Source organism: Eschrichtius robustus, chromosome 14 (assembly GCF_028021215.1).
Source record: "Eschrichtius robustus isolate mEscRob2 chromosome 14, mEscRob2.pri, whole genome shotgun sequence".
In the NCBI taxonomy this organism is placed as follows: Eukaryota; Metazoa; Chordata; class Mammalia; order Artiodactyla; family Eschrichtiidae; genus Eschrichtius; species Eschrichtius robustus.
Window position 1 is genome coordinate 8652811 of NC_090837.1, and position 19055 is coordinate 8671865.

A 19055-nucleotide genomic window follows, 5' to 3' on the forward strand; every position below is an offset into this window, starting at 1 on the left:
GACACCAGTCATGTCCAGGGTTGTCACCTGTACTTCTGACCAACTGGTTATAAATTGGGGGTTCCTATAACCCCCTCTTCAGGTTCAGTAATTTGCTGTAGTGGCTCGTATAACTCAGGGAAACACTTATATTTACTCATTTATTATAAAGGATATGTTAAAAGATACAGATGAACAGCCAGATGAAGAGTTACATAGAGTGAGGGCCAGAAGGGTCCTGAGTGCAGAAGCTTTTGTCCTTGTGGAGTTGGGGGTGTACCACCCTCCCCAAATGTGGATGTATTCATCAGTATGGAAGCTTTCTTAACCCCACAGTGTAGGGGTTTTTATGGAGGCTTTATCACATAGTCAAAATCGATTATTAACTCAATTTCCAACCCCTCCCCACTCTAGAGGATAAGGTGGTAGGACTGAAAGTTCTAAGCTTCTAATCATGGCTTGGTCTTTCTGGTGACCAGCCCCCTTCCTGAAGTTATCCAGGAACCCACCAAGAGTGGCCTCATTAGAACACAAGACAGTTCTAAATTCCAGGGGATTTAGGAGCTCTGTGTTAGGAACTGGGGGCAGAGACTAAAAACATATCTTTGTGTGTCAAAGTGCCTCAGTGCGTATATGTTGAATGAATGTGTCAATGAATGAGCTAACTGATTTGGGGATCTTCTGAGAAAAGAAAGTAAAAGGAATACTTCGGTAAACGTGAATTACACGTTATTTTTTTTATTATCAAAACTATTAAGACATCTACATTGCCAAGCTAGAATTAGGAAGGGTTTTAAAAATGGTTCCCTCTAAAGAGAGGAATGCAAGTCCATAACCAATGCTACATGAAATCAGGCAGTGTTACAAGAAAGCAGATCTCCAATACAGAGATGAAGCAGTGAATAGTATGCAATTACTATAACAGGAGAATGGAATTAAGTACAAAAAACAGATCCTACAAAATGTGACTTTCCTTGGGATGCCTTTGGCGATGACACTATTTTCTACTGTAGACCAAAACTAAGAATATAAATATGATGCATGCTGTTGTAGAAAGTGTCAGACATTTTGCACATAGCTGATGTAACACATCACCCTCTCACCTTCTCACCCAGAGCATCTGGGAAAGGTGAAAACAACAGGTGGATCCAGTGATTATTTGTCATTCCAAATGCTGACTCCATCTGGGGTCTCCACAAGGTGACAGAAACACACTAGGGGGAAGGCATCAAAAAATAACATATGAAGGCTCAGAGGCTATCAGAATGGAAATCTGTAGCAGTTACATAGCATTCTCAGAGTAAAAAATTTCAGTTCTGAAGAAGTCATATGTAATTCACTTTTCAAAAATATCTCTGAAAGGTAGTAAAAATGAGAGTTAAATCTGGCCCAGTTAACTTGATTCCTGAGTTTAAAGCCAGGTGAAATCCTGGGACCAAAAAAGAAGGTTTTTGTTCATATTATCTTACATTAAAACAGTAGAAAGCTGATGACTTCTAAAAAGTGTCAAAATGGTAAATCTTAGAGTATGTATTAAAAACTCACAGATCCTTCATTAGTCACCGTTTTGAATAGTGTTCTCTATTTATTCTTTAAAATAGTTGTCGTTTAGAAATAGTCCGTTCTAGTGCCAAAACCTTGAAACGGAAATCCTGCAGGAGGATCCTAAAACCTGCTATTCATTTTTATACTCTTAGCAGTTGATGTATAGAAATGGTAAAAGGTTTGAGTGTGAGTTGCTTTTTAAGTAGCATCCAGACCGCATCCATTGTAATTGGCTGCAAAGTACAGGATGTTAAAGGCATAAAGGTGGCTTGTTCCAGTTTTTAACAGCAATACTTACTTCCAGTCATAGAAATGTGATGTGGATTGAAATGTATTGGGTAGCTCAGCAGTTAGATTTGATGGATTCCAGGGCTGGTCTGGTGAGTTACCTGATTTGGTCAGCAGCTCTTCTAGAACTGCCAAATAGAAACCCAAGCCCCCGAGGGGCTCCAGGGATTTTTTGGCTGAAAGCCTGGACACACGTCTTAGACCCAGAGAAGATGAGGGCTGAGCCTACATCCCATGAATCAGGCTTGCTCTCTGTCCCAGTTATCTGTCGCTATGTAACAGACAACCCAAAACATAGTGGTTTAAAATAACAATTTTTGTTCTGTGTTTTCACTGGGTAGCTATCACTTGGGTTGTCTGATGCAGTTGCAATCATATGTTAGCAGGATCTGGAATCATCTGAAGGGCTTCTTCTCTCCCATGGGCTTGGATGGCTTGAATGCTGGGGGCATCTCTCCTCTTCACATGGCTGCTTGAGCTTCTTCACAGCAGGGTGGACTCAGGATAGGCAGATTTTTACATGGGAGCTTGCTTCCTTCACAGCAAGAGTTTCAAGGGACAGGAAGTGGAAGCTGACAGCATCTTAAGACCAAGACCCTGAACCTGACACAGCATCACTTTATCATTGGATAAAGTGATCAGAGCTGCCAAGACACAAGGGGAGGAGATATAACCCCTCAGGTCCTATAGGACAAATGCCAAAAAATTTGTGCCAAAACTTTTAATCCTCCCCATTCTTTAACCAGGACCCAAGGGTTGGTTGATAGTTGGACATTATCCTAGTCTCACCTCAAAATGAGCTGCTTCATATTCATGTAGCTCTTTATGCGTTAATAAGAGAGTTTGTGTACACTGTCTCAATTTGCTCTCCTAATATCCCTGTGAACCAATAGGTTGGATAATAAGGCAACTGAGGTACAGAGGTTAAAGGCCTAGGATCACACAACTTCCTAGGGATAGAATGGAGATATAAATCTGAATCTCTTGACTCTCAGTCCATGCTGAGGGATTCTAGTTTATTTGCTGTTTGTTTACCCTGGTCACTTTGCTCTCTGACACATACAGAGCTGGGGGAGGAGGAAAGCACATTTCCCTTTGGCTGAAAATCTGGACACACATCTTTGCAGGTGAAGCTCAAGGTGCAAGCAAAGGCAATGTTATATGACTGCTCAGCACATCAGTAAGGACTCTTGAAGCCACTGTACTGGCCTTCCCTCTTGGGAAACTCTCTCCGGATCCTCCAGCGGCAGCAGCTGGGCAGGATGGCAAAGTCAGCCACGTCCTGGGAGCCAAAGCGCCACGTAGTATAGCACCTGTAGGCGCAGTGCCGCAGCTGGCTGTTGGTAGAATCTGCATCGAGCACCAGCAAGGGCTCCTGGTAGTGCAGGAGGAACTGCAGGACGTGTCTGGACAGGATAAGCTTCTTGAACGGCTCTGAGGTGGTGATACAGGCACCCAGCTTTTTCCGACAGCACAGCTCCTCCAAGCATCTTTGTCTCTCAGGGAGTTGGGATGGGAGGCACCTTCCGCACTGGCACCAATTCGGGCAGTCACTGGATCTAGGGGTTGCCCCTTCACTGAGCAGCTGGATAGCCTCTGGTTGTCCAGGAGTGGGGGGTGGCTCGTGAAGAGACAGAGGCAGCCTGGACAAGTCTGTGAAGTCCATCGGGGGTCTCTGAAAAAGGCAAGTTTCCAAACCCATCAGCACTGACAACCCCTAGGGTTCTAGGTTCTTTAATTTTATTATTAACTTATAAAATTACATTTAATATTACATTAATACTAGTAGCTATCATTTACTAAATGTATATACCAGGACTGTGTTTCGCAAGCATTGCCTCATTTAGGCTCTCGGAGAACCTCTTGAGATATGTGTTCTGATCTCCATTTTACAGATTTGGAAAGTGAAATTCAGAAAAGCCAGCACCTCAATACATATATCTCTTCGGAGAGACCTTCTTGCCTTGACCACCTGATCTAGGGAGTTCCCCTCCTCCCAGGTCATTCTCTTATCACATAATGATGTTCTGTGTTTGTTATGAGGAAATGATCTTATGAACTGATATGTTTACTTAATGATTCTTCTTCCACATGAAAGCAGGGGCCCTGTTTGCTTTGTTTACTGCCTGTATTCCCAATGCCTAGGACAGTGCCCACACATAGTAGACAGTAAATATTTGTTGACTTAGCTCTGCTTTCTCCTTTCTCACCATGCTCCCTTTTCTGAAAAAATCCATTTGTTATCCTCCAGTGGAAGTTGCCATAATTGCCATCATTTATGTCTATTCTTCATGACATATACCTTCATTCACCAGACAAAGAAAGTCTGAGTTAAGTACATTAAAATCGAATGGTTCTTGTACATGAATGTTCATAGCAGCACTATTATAATAGCCAAAGGGTGAAAATAACCTAAGTGTCCATCAATGGATGAATGGATTAAAAAAATGTTATGTTCATACAATGGACTATTATTCAGCTATAAAAATGAATGAAGTGCTGACAAATGCTAAACATGGATGTTTAGCTAAACATGGATGGAACCTTGACATTATGCTAAATGAAAGAAGCCAGACATAAGAGGACAAATATCATATGATTCAATTTACATGAAATGTCCAAAATAGGTAAATCCATGTATACAGAAATCTACAGAAAGCAGATCAGTGGTTGCCAGGGGCTGGGGAGAAGTGACTGAGTAGTGGCTGCTGAATGGATACAAGGTTTCCTTTTGGGGTGTGAAAAGGCTCTGGAGCTAGATAGTGGTGATGGTTGCACAGCATTGTGGATGTACTAACTGTCACTGAACTGTACACTTTATTTTTTTTTCCTCTTTAAAAAAAGTATGTATTTATTCATTTATTTGGCTACGCCGGCTCCCAGCCGCAGCACAGGGGATCCTCACCGCCGTGCGCAGGGTCCTCGCTGCAGCATGCAGGATCTTCAGTTGCGGCACGTGGGCTCTTCCAGTTGCAGCATGTGGGATACATCTCCCCGACCAGGGATCAAACCCGGGCCCCCCGCATTGGGAGCACAGAGTCCCAACCACTGGACCACCAGGGAAGTCCCTGAACTTCACACTTTAAAATGATTAAAATGGTAAATTTTAGGTTATGTGTATATTACCACCCCCACCCCAACACACAGGAGTTCACTTTATACCCAGATCTGATAAAAACTTTACAAGAGTGGAAGAATTTTGGCCAGACTCTCTCAAGAAGAGATGTAAAATTCTTAAATATCAGTGAATTGAATCCAGCAGTAAATACAAAGAATCATACATCGCACTCAAACTGATGTTATTGCAGATTCCTGCAAGGTTGGCTTAACATTTGAAAACCAATCAGTGTAATGCACCACATGACAGAAGAAAAGAAAACTCATTGATTTGGAAAGAAGCAGAAAAAACACGTTATTTTAAAACTCAGTATCCATTCATGATAAAAATTCTTAGTAAACTAGGAGCAGAGGGGAATTTTCTTAATCTGATAGAGCATTCTTTAAAAACCTACAGCAAACCATCCTTTTCCTGGGGTTGCGCTACTGTCCGATGAGCGTGTAGCGAGGGCAGTACTGCTAACGCCTAAGAAAAAAAAAAAAAAACCTACAGCAGGGACTTCCCTGGCGGTCCAGTGGTTAGGACGTGGCGCTTTCACTTTGGTGGGCCGGGTTCAATCCCTGGTCTGGGAACTAGGATCCCGCAAGACGTGGGGCGAGGCCGGAAAAAAAAAAAAAGACCTACAGCAAGTACTATAGTGAAATAAAAAACTTTCTTCCTGAGATAGGGAATGAGACAAAGATGCTTGGTCTCATCACTTCTATTCAGTATTGTACTGGACATCCTAACAGGTGTAATAAGCTCCTAGAGCTGGAAGAAGCAAGAAAGGAACCTCCCCTAGAGCCTTCAAAGGGAGCACAGCCCTGCTGACACCTTGATTTCAGAATTCTGGCCTCCAGAACTGTGAGAGAATAAATTTCTGTTGTTCCAAGCTACCTAGTTTGTGGTCATTTATTATGGCAGTTGTAGAAAACTAATGCAGTTAGTGAAGATGTCCAGCAGCCAGAACTGCTGGGGGAGAGTGTGAATTAGAGCACCCACTTCAGAGAACTGTCAGGTAGTAGCTACTAAAGCTGAACACACACCTGCCTTACGACTTAGCAGTTCCACTCTTAGGTGCCATACGTTTACCGTAGCAGCATCATTGGCATGAACCCCAAATAGGTAGTTCATTCAACAATAGAATGGATAAATAAATTGAATGTTTATAAAACGGAAATTATACAACAATGAGAATGAACCACTGCTATACACAACATCATGGATGGCTCTCACAAAAACAATATTGAGGGAAGGAAGCCAGACACTCAACAGAGTATGTAATGAATACATACTATAGGATTGAAATTTTTTAAAAATTCTAAAAATAAAATAAAATAATTTTTTAAATAAAAAAATTCTAGAAGAGGTAAAACTAACCTTGAATACAGGATAATGACTACTTTTAAGGGAAGGTAGTAATTTGGAGGCATAAAAGGGACTTCTGCCAGTAACAGTCACTTTTTAAATCTGGGTGCTTGTTACATGTGTTACATGTGGTTTACTTTGTCAAGTCATCAATTGTGATTTATACACATTTCTAGATATATTTATATTTAATAGTAAGCTTTGGGCTTCCCTGGTGGCACAGTGGTTAGGAATCCGCCGGCCAGTGCAGGGGACACGGGTTCGAGCCCTGGTCCGGAGGATCCCACATGCCGCGGAGCAACAAAGCCCGTGCGCCACAACTACTGAGGCCCGTGTGCCTAGAGCCCGTGCTCTGCAGCAGGAGAAGCCACCACAATGAGAAGCCCACGCACCGCAACGAAGAGCAGCCCCCGCTCGCCGCAACTAGAGAAAGACAGCACACAGCAACGAAGACCCAATGCAGCCAAAAATAAATAAATAAATAAATAAATAAATAAATTTTTTAAAAATAGTAAGTTTTCTCTTAAAAAAGGAAAAAAGACTAACAGGAATTTGCTGGCGGTCCAGTGGTTAGGACTCTGCGCTTCCACTGCAGGGGCAAGGGTTCGATCCCTGATTGGGGAACTAAGATCCTGCATGCTGTGCGGCGTGACCGAGAAAAAAAAAAAGACAAAATAACTTACTGGCACTTCTTCACCTTCAACATCTTGCAGACTTCTCCCAAGTAGCCTTTGGTTTACCATCCTAATGTGGGGTTCATCCACAAAGGACACATATTTTAATGTCTAGGAAATAAAGATGAAAAGGTTACCAATTTTAGTTCAGAATTATCACGAATTGCATATCTGAACATATCTAAAGGCAACTGTCATTCCTATTTCCAAATGACAACCTGTTACACAAGCTAACCAAAAACTCTTGCTAACGAAGAAAGAATGATTCCGAGTCTAAAGGTAAATCAGAAATGGAGCCCCAAGCACCTTAATTTGTAGATTTAGAGTATCCACAGCTTACTGCCTAATATCTCTAGGTCCCCCAAGTGCTACGTAAAATTCCTTTGTTGTGTTCCCTCAATTTCAGTTACTCTAGGTTGAATATCTCCAGAAAGTTATACTATTGAATCTTAAATTATTTATATTTTCATTAAATTTCATCCCATCTTGGGCCATGAAATGGTGATTAATTTTAGTTGCAAAGATGAACTTTTACTTTAATTGCAAATACATGTACAATGAACGATGAATTGTGCATTCAGCTGCTAAAAAAGGACAGCAATGTTCTTGGATAAAAGAAAGAAACCCTCTGTTGTTTTTAAATACCAGAGATTTCTCTTTGATTGGACGAAATCATGGAGTCAATGTAGTAAATTCCAAATTAATCAAATCAAAACCATACAGATGAACTAAAATTTGACCACACTGACCACTCCCCCATCCTAGGCTCCTTTCCAGAAGCAATCACTGTTATCACTTTTATGAGTGTCCAGTACCTTTTTTTATACATATATTACCTCCCCACACACACTTATATGTGTGTGTGTATAATACATGTAGAAAATATGCAGAATCTATATGTGTGTGTATATAAATGGACATACATAATATACGTGTAGAAAAAACATAGAATTAGTTTATGTGTATTGTTGCTTTTTAACCTATATATCATACCATATATATTGTTCCATAGTTTGCTTTTTTCCTGTCAACAAATGTCTTGGATATTTGCTCATGCCAGTACCTATAATGTAGTGGTTATAAACATGGATTCTGAAACCAGCCTGCCTGAGTTGGAATTTCAGCTCTGCCACTTACTAACTGTATGACTTTGGGCAAATTATTTAACCTTCCTGTGCCTCAATTTCCTCATCTATAGAAAGAGATAATAGTAGCACCTATCTAGAGTTCTGCTGATAATCATAATCCCATAAACCTACATGTAGGGCTGTGTGAAGATTCAGTGAGTTAACGTTTACGTAGCATTGGAAATGCTACGTAAACGTTTGCTTTTATAATAATCTACCTCATTTTTAAAAACTGGTGCCAGGCATTCCTTACTATGGATTTATCATAGTTTATTTCACCTTTCACCTATTGGACATTTGGGCAGATGCTCCTCTTCACTGTCACAAACAGCACTGTGATGGACATCTTGTACATGTGTACTACTTGGGTACCCATGTGAGTGTTTCTCTAAGGCAGGTATAGAGAAGTGGAAATGCCAGGCTGTAAAGTATGTCCCATTTAAATGTTACTAGATTTACAAATTGTTCTCCAAAGTCATTATACATTTTTTGCACAACCAATTTAATAAATCTGACAAAACTGACAAATCCTGGAACATAAAAATTTGTTTTCCCTATATCTTGCTTCTCCATTTTTGTGTCTATTCTTCACTAAAACTAAAGGATTCATCTGAGAGATGGTGGATTGGGGTAGAGTCCAGAGAATTATCCACCATGGGATTGATTACACCTATGATTTTGGCCTTATTTTTGCATACTTCTCCGCGATCCAATGGGCCATACAGGTGTTTTAACATCCCATAGACACAGCAAGCCTTACCTGCTTTGGCTCCACAATGGATTCACACGTCTTCCTGTAGTAGTATTCATTGACTGCACAGGGTTCACAGCACTTGCAACAGGGATAAATACGGGATCGACAGCATTTATTTGAGTAAGTGTTGATGAGAAAGTCAATGAACACAGTGGCCTGGGAAAAACCCAGACAAGCACCATGTCAGTGAAACTTCCTTTTGCCAAATCATTTTCATAAAATGTGAGAAAGAGAATCCCTTACCAAACCAAAGTAAGAGAGGTTTGAACCGATGTACACGATCAGCTGGATAATGTCAAATTTTCCTCCCTGGAAACAGAGTACAAAAGGTTACCCAGTTGAACTTCAGAGCAATGCTCTTTTGCTCTAACATGTAATTGTAAGTTCCAGCAGAGGAGGGAGTCTAGTGCCGTGAATTTGACAGATGCATCCAAAGTGTTCACGGCAACAAAGATTAAGGAGACTGAAAATATGAATCCCATTCCTCCTGCTTCTGCCTTTCAGGATGTGCTTGAAAACATGGATGTTTTAAACAAATAAGCACTGGAACTCACACATTGAGAAGAGAACCATTGAAAGTTTGTTTTTCCATTCAAGGTGAGGGTTTCAAAAGAGCTTTCCCTAAAAGTGATTTGAGATTACTTTGGAAACAGAGGGAAGGAATGTCTGCACGAACTCTTCCCATAGATGTCCTTGTGGTTTTTATTCTCAGTGTCTTTGTATCCTCTCACTATATCTCATCGATTCTTGTGCTGCTTATCACCATGTTACATAAGTAATACGCTGTCAGACAAGGTATGTGGGCATCTGTTGATTTTTGCATACCCAGCCTCCCCTCCTCCTGGAGACAGCATGCCTGTTTTGGAGAACCGTTTGTGTCCATACTCAGTCCATGTAGTTTGCGGGGAAGGGGCTGGTTCAGGGCTGGTCTAAGACCAGCCATTGTGAGTGACCCTGGTCATAGTAATTAGTTCAGAAGTGAGCATCTGGCCCATATTGGGCCAGTCAAAGCCAGTGGCATCTGCTGAGGCTTTTGCTGAGATGTTCTCTTTTCACTGAGGTTGCTAAATTGCTAAGGTATAAGTAGCTGCTAACACAACTGCATAGTGATGACCTGCTGTGAATGACACCAAAACAGAGGAGAACAAATGTAAGAGATGGAGGGAGGCAGATTCCTGATGATGTTGTTAAGACATCTGGATTCAATGATGCCCGAAGCCTGAAAATTGCCTCTGGATTTTTCAGTTATGTGAACTAAAAAAAAAAAAAGACTTCTTTTTTCCTAAGCCCATTTGAATTGGATTCCTTACTAAGTATTTTGCAGAGGGATTTCTTTCTCTCTCTTTTTTAAGCATCAGAGTATATTGAAATTTGAGTATTAGGTTTTTTCCCCAAGCCCACTCTTGTACTCATTAGATGACTTGTCCATGAACAAGGACATTTCTTCCCCCTCTCTGATCCCACATGCAAGATGCACAGTGCCAGCTAACGACTATGACCAAAACGTTCACCCTTTGAGACGCTACAGCAATAATTAAGACACAGTCATAGGAATGGAGATGCCAGTGGCTGAGAGCAGAGAAGAGACTTACGGTGCCAAAAACCAGGATGTCAAAACGGATCCCAAAGGCTTTTATCAGGGTCCGCTTTTCGATATTATTTTCCTTATAGTACTTGGCGTATCTGTAGGAGGAAAAGGATACATATTTATAAAGATCTATGTGGAAGTGCTGGTATTTTATGAAAAGAAAAACCGAAGCAGTAGTCGATCTAGTCTTCTTTGTCCATCTTCTAGCTCTGCTGTGGTTGGCAAAGGGAAGAACACTATCCAAACCCATGAAATTCTCTCTCTCTTCACCTGGAACCAAGGCACCACTTCCCTACCTCACCTTCTCTACTTCCAGCACCACAGGATGATGGAAAGTCTGTGTTTTAGTTTAAGATTAAAATGAACAATTTTTAACCAGTACAGGGTTAACAACAAGAGAAATTTAAAAAAATAACGTCAAGCACTCTGATCATTCTCTAAGAGGGAAAAGTTTAGCTTCTAGAACAAAGAGGGGGAGGGTGAATCTTAGATACTAATTAATGGATTGGGAACAGGTGCCCCTCAGCAATCTGCTCTAACTGTGTTTTCTTAAGATTCTGTATTTGTCTGTTTGGCATCCATTATCACCAGGGCCAAACTAGCAGACAATGTTGTTTACAAGCCCCCTGCAATCCATCTTTTGCGAGTATGTGAAAATCATGTTACAAACCCTCTGACCAATCCTGAGTCCACATCTCCAGCCACCACCTGTATCTAACTTTCACACACCCAGCCTGCATTTCCCCTGCCCTAACTTGCCCAGGGCCAGGTACCAGACAACCAGAGACCACCCCTGTAGCCCAGAGCCCACCAACTACTCAAACTAGCCAATCCTAAGCTGTTTCCCCTGCCCTGCCTTGCCTTTCCCACAGAAAACACAGTAAAGGCTCTGGGCTGTGCTTTCCCCTTTCTCCTGCTAACCCCTGACCAAACCTGGTGCTTCCCCCTGTGGCCCTGTGTGGCCTGGTGTGCCCCACCTCTCGGGAAATTCTTCTTTCAAGGGCATTGACTTCTCTGCGTTATCACTCAGTCACCTTTATAAATTAAGACCTGGGCACAAATCACAGTCATCCCAAATATGCAACCCTCATCAGTGCTACAGTCAGGGAAAGTGGCATGTTTTGTTTTTCATGAATAATTAGGAAGGCTTAAGCCACATGCCTCACAAAACTTTTAAATCTGACTCTCCCTCTTACCACTTTTGGTGGTTGTTTTTAGGTAAGGACATATATTTTCTTTGAGTTATTAATTCATAATCTATTTACAGGTGTGGGGAGAGAAGAAAACAGAAAACGGATGCTCTGCCAGAATATAGTATGGAACATCTGAAATTCTTACTGTTTTTAAACTCTCGATCTGACATTGAGATCAGTTAGATATTCTCAGGCGCTTCAATGCCTGTTTCTGGCCAAAGGGGTTTCAGTTTCCTTGCATCTGATTGTTCTCATTCCATGACAGTACTTTCTTCTGCTCTATTAATTGATTTGTTTTTTAAAATACAAAGCAAGCATGCATCACCACTCCATGCCCCAGGGTTGCATTATCTCTCTATGCAAGCTGTTTTGCTGGAAGGTTAACATTGTATAGTAAATACTTGAATTTCTGCTTTCAGGGTCTTGGTACAGTGGTTCTCAAACTGAGGGCAAGAATCACTTGGGAAGTGTGTTCAAAAGGCAGATTCCTGGGCCTCACCCCCAAAGGGTGGTTTCAAAATGTGTGAGGTGTTTCTAGGAATCTGTATTTCCAGGAAAGGTACCAGGTGGTTCTGATGCAGGTGATCAGTGGGCCACACTCAGAACACCAGGCCCTGGGCAAGGATGTTTTTACACTCTGTAGTGGGTTGAATAATGGCCCCCCAAAAAGATAAGTCCAAGTGCCTAACCCCTGCACCTATGAATGTGACCTTATTTGGAAATAGGATCTTTGCAGATGTAAATGAGTTAAGGATCTCAAGATGAGATCATCCTGGATTTAGGGTGGGTCTTAAATCCAATGGCTGTATCCTTATAAGACAAAGGAAAGGGAGAGTTGAAACAGAAACACAGAGGAGAAGGCCATGTAAAGACGGAGGCAGATACTGGAGGGATGCAGCCACAAGTTAAGGACCACCTAGAGCCATCAGAAGCTAGAAGAGGCAAGGAAAGATCCTCCCTTAGAGACTTTAGAGGGAGTATGTCCCTGCTGACACCTTGATTTTGGACTTCTGGCCTCCAGAACTGAGAGAGATAAATTTCTGTTGTTTAAAGCCATCAAGTTTGTGGTAATTTGTTATAGCGGCCATAGGAAATGAATACACACACACACATTCTGAGAAGCAGAGAAGCACATCAGGCATTCTATTCTGTGTGGGTCTTCCCTGCTTTACACATCTTGTAAATAAACTGAATAATTGAAAAAGGATCTTTTGCCATGGATCTTTTGGTAAAGGACAGAATTCTGCAACGTGATCAATTCCTTCAACTCCCTATGTTTTAGAAAGTTATATTTTCTCATAAACCTCATATAACCTCTAACTTCCCTTTTGTGTGGCTATTTGAAAATAACTTGTCCAGTTACCCGTCAGATCTTGACATTTTATTTTTGGCTAAAGATTTCTTCTGGTGCTTATTCCAGAGAACCAATGCTCTAAAACTTTGTTCTAAAAGAATATTAACATCACAACCAGTTCTTCAGAAAGCTCAGATCTCTCCAGGAGCTAATGTTCTTAGGCTTAGCTCAGTGACTTGAAGGACATTTGCTAACATCTGATTGGTACATTGCCCTGCATGCGTCTGCTGATTGCTGAAAAAACAGCCTGTGAGGGCAGTCGGGGACCACTGATCCAGGCTTCTCTTTTTGCTAATGGCCACAAGCCAATTCAGTAGAGCAGCTGGGAATGATCAAAACATTACCTAAACTAGGAGCTGGTTTCAGGGCCCTGGATGAAATTGCACTGACCCGGAGAAGGCAAAATCCTCTTACGTCTTGACCTCAGCCAGCCTTTAGCCAAGGGTCTCAAATTCAAATGCCTATAGGGGCCAGATAACAGAAATGAGTGATGCAGCCAGGTAAGAGGCGATAAGGAGTGGTGAGGACCGTGGTAAACCAAGAGCCACATGCCCTTTCTAAAGGGAACCACTGATACTCAGCTCTAGCCGAGTGCTCCCTGTGGAATATGAAGCCAGTGTTGTCAAATGGTTTGATTTTTTTCAAATAGTTTAATTTTCAAAAAAAGTAGGAAGTCCATATTTTTATGTAGAATGTCTCAACTTTCAAAACATTGTGCAGGCCAAAAACAAAAACAAAATTTGAAGCCTGCTTGCCAGTTAATGATGCTGCTTTAAGTAAAATATAAATAGAGCCATTTGCTTAAGTGGACCTCTCCAGACCTCAATAAGAGTGCTAGCAGAAGGGTTAGGAAGCAGTGAATGTGTATGTGTGTGTTTGCACGTGCACGTGTACTTTGGCCTGTACTTGCATGCTCAGATTAAGTAGATACTTTATTTTATTCATTCTCCCAGGCAGCTAGCAACCTGGTTGTAGAAAGAAAATATAGTCAGATGAATCATCTAAGAAGGAAGTATGTTTAGGATGCTAGATAATATAGTCTAGATCAGTGCTTCTCAAATTTTAATGTGCACATGAATCTCCTGGGAATCTTAAGATGCAGATTTTGACTCAGTAAATTGAGAGTGGGGGCTGAGATTGTACATCATAACAAGCTCCCAGGTGAGGCCCATGTTGCTGGTTCCAGGATCACATTTGAGTATCAAGGGTCTAGATTAGTGATTCTCAAACTTAAGTTTGCATTAGAATAACCTGGAAGGCTTATGAAGACAATCCCCAGAGTGTCTGATTCAGTAGGTCTGGGGTAGAGCCTGAGAATTTGCATTTCTAACAAGATACCACATGATGCTGATATGGGGACCCGCACTTTGAGAACCACTGGTCCAGACCATTAGTACTAAAAGTATTCAGAGAAGCTAATATGTTTGCAAGTTGATTCCCTAACATGGACTCCTATGTGTGCAGTTTCTCTTCTTAACAGGAAAGCTCAGTCCTCAGGAAAGTGCATGATGCCTATGGGGGTCCTATCCTGTGCTTGGAGAGGCCTTCTCTGGTTGCATTTCCCCGCACCCCCATCACACTATCTTGTTTGATTTTCTTTGAAGCATTTATCATCATCTGAAATGGTTTTGTTGGATTTGTTTGTTCTATTGAGGTATAACTAACATATAATAATAAAATGCACAAGTCCTAAGGGTTCAATTCAATGAGTTTTGACAAATGAATACTCTATGTAACCTAGATCCCTGCCAACATCTAGAACATTCCATTACCCCAGAAAACTCTTGTGCTCCCTTCCAATCGGTTCCTACTTCTCCTTTCTACACCCAAACCCCAGCCCAGCAGCCATTGTTCTATCTTTTGTCATCACAGATAAGTTTGCCTGTTCTTGTATTTCATATAAATGGCATCATAGAATGTACTCGTTCAGGTCTGGCTTCTTTCACTCAATGTAACGTCTGTGGGATTCATCTATGTTGATGTGTGTATCAGTAATTTCTTCCATTTTTATTTATGTTAAGTAGTGTTTTATTATATAAATATATCACAATTTATTTCTCCATTCACCTGTTATTGCACATTTGGGTTCTTTCTGGGTTTTGGCTATTATGAGTAAGGATGCTGTGAACATTCATGTGCGAATCTTTTTGTGGAGATATGTTTCCTTTCTCTTGGGTAAATACCTAAGAGTGGGATTTCTGGTTTAGAGGATAGATGTATGTTTACCTTTATAAGAAACGTCCCAACAGTTCTCTAATGTGGTTGTACCATTTTACACTCCCACCAGGAAAGTAGGAGCATTCCAGTTGCTCCTCCTCCTTGCCAACCTTTGGAATTTCCAGTGTTTTTAATTTTAGGCATTCTGGTGGGCATGTCATTATATTTCATTGTGGTTTAAATTTGCATTTCCCTGGTGACTAACGATGTTGACTTGGAGTTTTTTATTTACTTATATTTTTGTCTTATATGTATAGTCATGTCCTATTAGGATATGTGCTAAGCGGTAACTTATCTATTTTGTTTACCAATGTATACCCATTGGGGCAACAAATATTTTTTTCTTCAATATATATTTAATGAATGAAGAATGCCAGTATCAACATCCTACCAGCTTCTTAAGCAAATTGTATAACCAAGGGATATACTCAGCAACTCTCTCTGAAAAGGAAACAGCAAAAGCCTGCTTTGTGTCTGGAACCAGAGCACAAAATGACCAGCCATAACCACAGTCACAGAACCCTGCCTGCCTCCTCCCACAGGAAATGAAAGGTCATGGAGACTGTGTTATAAGCCTCAAACTGAGAGGCCAAGTTACTGCTGGTCCAGTGTTGTAGGGACAAGCTGAAAAAATTATCCAGACGTAGGAGGTAACATGGTAACTACGTTAGGGGCACAAGATCACCAATGGGAAAAACTCAGGAGCAGAGGACTGAACTGTGCAGAGCATCAAAACAAGAATAGACCAGCACAAAACCAGCACTAGCCAGCTTAAGAGTGAAAATGAACCAGAATTCTAGTGAATTAATAGGATTGAAGTCCAGAAGCTAGAAGCATAGGCGATGTACTACAAAGAACCTTAAAAATTAGACAAAACTGCAGTGAGGAAGCAATGTTACCCAAGGTATCAGGAGTCTTTAAGGTGCTCTTACTGGACTTCCCTGGTGGCGCAGTGGTTAAGAATCCGCCTGCCAACACAGGGGTAACGGTTCGAGCCCTGGTCCGGGAAGATCTCACATGCCGCGGAGCAACTAAGCCCATGCGCCACAACTACTGAGCCTGTGCTCTAGAGCCCGCGAGTCACAACTACTGAAGCCTGCGTGCCTAGAGCCCGTGCTCCACAACAAGAGAAGCCACAACAATGAGAAGTCCGTGCACCGCAACGAAGACCTGACGCAGCCAAAAATAAATAAATTTATTAAGAAAAAAACAAATGTTCTCACCAAAAGGATTTCCAATCAAGATGGCAGGCTGCCTCACCCCTTACACAAAGAAGTGCAAGATAAAATATTTTTTAAAGTCATATCAATATATTATTGAGCTCAAGACAAGGAAGGGCAGGTACTAGAGATGAGTGGTAAGTGGGGACTGAAGCCACGTGAACCCTAGGAGTACCAGGTCAGATTTGTATCTGAGCAGCTAGAGTCTTAACATACTTCTTGGGAAAGGAGCTGAGGCTGCAGATGCCCTACTTAGCAAGGAAGCAGGGATGGGATACTTCTAGTGGAGTGAAGACATCCAGCACCAAGAAATTAAACTAAAAACTGGTTTGTATTTGATAGATGCCATACAGTCCTGGCAGGAACAACTACAAAATTAAATTATCACCCCAGAGGAATGTCTCCATATCCCATGGCACACACAAAACTTTGCACAAGATCATTTCTGCCGAAGTCCACCAACAAATATTCCAAAGCCCCACAAAGAGAAATCCCATCCAAGTTGCTACAGTTCAGTGTGAAAGGGGTTATACAGTAGATTGGACAAAAGGAATAGGATCCATAAGCTAAGAATGGATCTCACTGAAACAATAATAGATGGCTTTGAAAAAGAACTGAATATAAATCCGAGAAATGAAAAATAATAGCCATATAGTTTTTTTAAAACCTGAAAGCATATGGTAAAATGCTCATAACCTTTGATCCAATAATTCTGCTTCTAGAAATTTATCCTAAGGAAATAATCTGGGATTCAAACAAAGATATATGTACAGAGATATACACTACAGAGTTATTTATAAAGAAAAATCAGAAATACCCCAAATATCCAATAATGGCGGAATGGTGAGAAAATCATGAGATGGAAGGGAAAGGGTGTGTTTTGAGGTCTTAGTGATCTAGGTTAGGATTATGGAGCTTCTACTATTAGCTGTGGGTCTAGGGGAGATCATTTCACCTTTCTCAGCTTTCCCCGGGACACTAATATCTACCTTCCAGGGTGGTTGTGAGGTTTAGTGATGGTGATATAAATGCCTGGTATATAGAAGACCCTCCCTAAGTTGTAGCTAATGTTATCATTACACTCACAATGGAATACGATGATAATTAATGTGATGGTCACAAAGAATTTTGAGTGACCTGGCATGTGAAAAACCCCCACAGAATACCAAATTATAAATGTGATATGATCTCATATAAGCCTCACAAAACAATTGGTTAGACGAAGGAACATTCACCACAAGGTTAGCTTCAGTTATCTCAGGATAGAGGAACTATGGGTGATTTTTATCCTCTTCTCTATGCTTTTCTCTGTTTCCCAAGTTTTGTTTTTATCTTACAAACAGCGTGCAATTCTTTAATAATTCATACAAAAATTCAGTCACTGCCTAGCTCTTAGAGGAAGTCTTTTACATTCCTCTTGTTGCCTTGGGAACCAAAACTAGTCTTGCTGGCTGCTGGGGATACAATTCAGCCAGGCCTGGAAGGTCCCTGGGGATCCAAGGGTGGCCAGTCACTGGGCAAGTCTGACGTGGAGCACTGTTACCTGAAGTTGTAGCCAGGGTACAAGGACTCCTTGGCAGTCTTGTCGTCAAGGCGACGGAAACTGTATTTTGGACGGCAGTGATGGAACCACCTGTCCAGATTGCAGTCCCAGTAGATCTCAATGCCCATGATTCCTCCCTGGGGAAGACAACAAGAGACAATCTCTAAGTCCCGCTGGACATGGGTTATGCAGCCATCAGACATCTCCCTGCATAGTGATGATCACTGAAGGAAAAGTTGGCTCTTGAGGGAAAAAAAAATGCTGATTAAAAATTTCCGAGCCATAGGTGCAGCCCTATCTAACTCATACAACTACTGCTGTGGCAGCTACAAACGCACCTCCCTGCTCCTCCGCCCACCTGGAACACACCACCGTTAAATTTATTTTCCTAACATGTAACTTTCAACAAACCACTCCTGTAATCAGACACCTTTAATGTCCACCCCCCCGTTAAAGTTTAAGTTGAAACTTGTTAGACTGGAATTCATCGTGCTCCATCACATCTTCTCTGCTTATCTCCCAATACACCCCTGGAGAAAGCTCTTATTCCGAACTCTCTATGCTTTTCCCTAAACACACTTTGCATTTTCATTTCTTTTTTTGAAAACAGCTTTATTGAGATACAGTTCACATACAGTTCGCCCACATAACATGTGCATTTATCAGTTTTTAGTATATTCACGTGTATGTGCAACTGCCACCACAATCAATTTTACAACATTTTCATTACCTCCAAAAGAAAACATGTAAACTTTAGTTACCACCCCTCTCTCAAGCACTAAGCAACCACTAATCTACCTTTTGTCTCTATAGAGCTCCTTGTTCTGAACTTTCATATGAATGAAATCATAGAATATATGATCTTTTATGTCTGGCTTCTTTCACTTAGCATGATGCTTTTAAAGTTCATCCATGTTGTAGCATGTGTCAGTACTTCATTCCTTACTGTGGTGGAAGAATATTCCATTGATTGAGTATACTACATTTTGTTTATCCATTCATCCTTTGATGGACACTTGGGTTGTTTCCACCTTTTGGCTATTATGAATAAGCTGCTGTGAACATTTATGTAAAAGTTTTTGTGTGAACGTATGTTGTCATTTTTCGT

General features: G+C 41.2%; 1 protein-coding gene and 1 non-coding gene across 2 annotated transcripts in view; one reads left to right on the plus strand and one right to left on the minus strand.

Annotated features, from left to right (window-relative positions):
• Nucleotides 1-1695: 1695 nt before the first annotated feature.
• Nucleotides 1696-19055, minus strand: part of P2RX7 (purinergic receptor P2X 7) — a 52372-nt gene continuing 35012 nt past the window's right edge. Inside the window, exons 8-13 of the mRNA XM_068562771.1 lie at nucleotides 17948-18084; nucleotides 10425-10515; nucleotides 9076-9141; nucleotides 8839-8988; nucleotides 6961-7062; nucleotides 1696-3487 (exon numbers count right to left, since the gene is read on the minus strand). Of these exons, the coding sequence (XP_068418872.1) occupies nucleotides 2990-3487; nucleotides 6961-7062; nucleotides 8839-8988; nucleotides 9076-9141; nucleotides 10425-10515; nucleotides 17948-18084 (1044 nt within the window). The 3' untranslated portion in view covers nucleotides 1696-2989. The remainder of the gene's footprint in view (nucleotides 3488-6960; nucleotides 7063-8838; nucleotides 8989-9075; nucleotides 9142-10424; nucleotides 10516-17947; nucleotides 18085-19055) is intronic.
• On the plus strand, nucleotides 5330-5457 carry LOC137777072 (U4atac minor spliceosomal RNA). The gene has a single exon (XR_011076404.1). It is a non-coding gene; the product is annotated as a U4atac minor spliceosomal RNA (small nuclear RNA).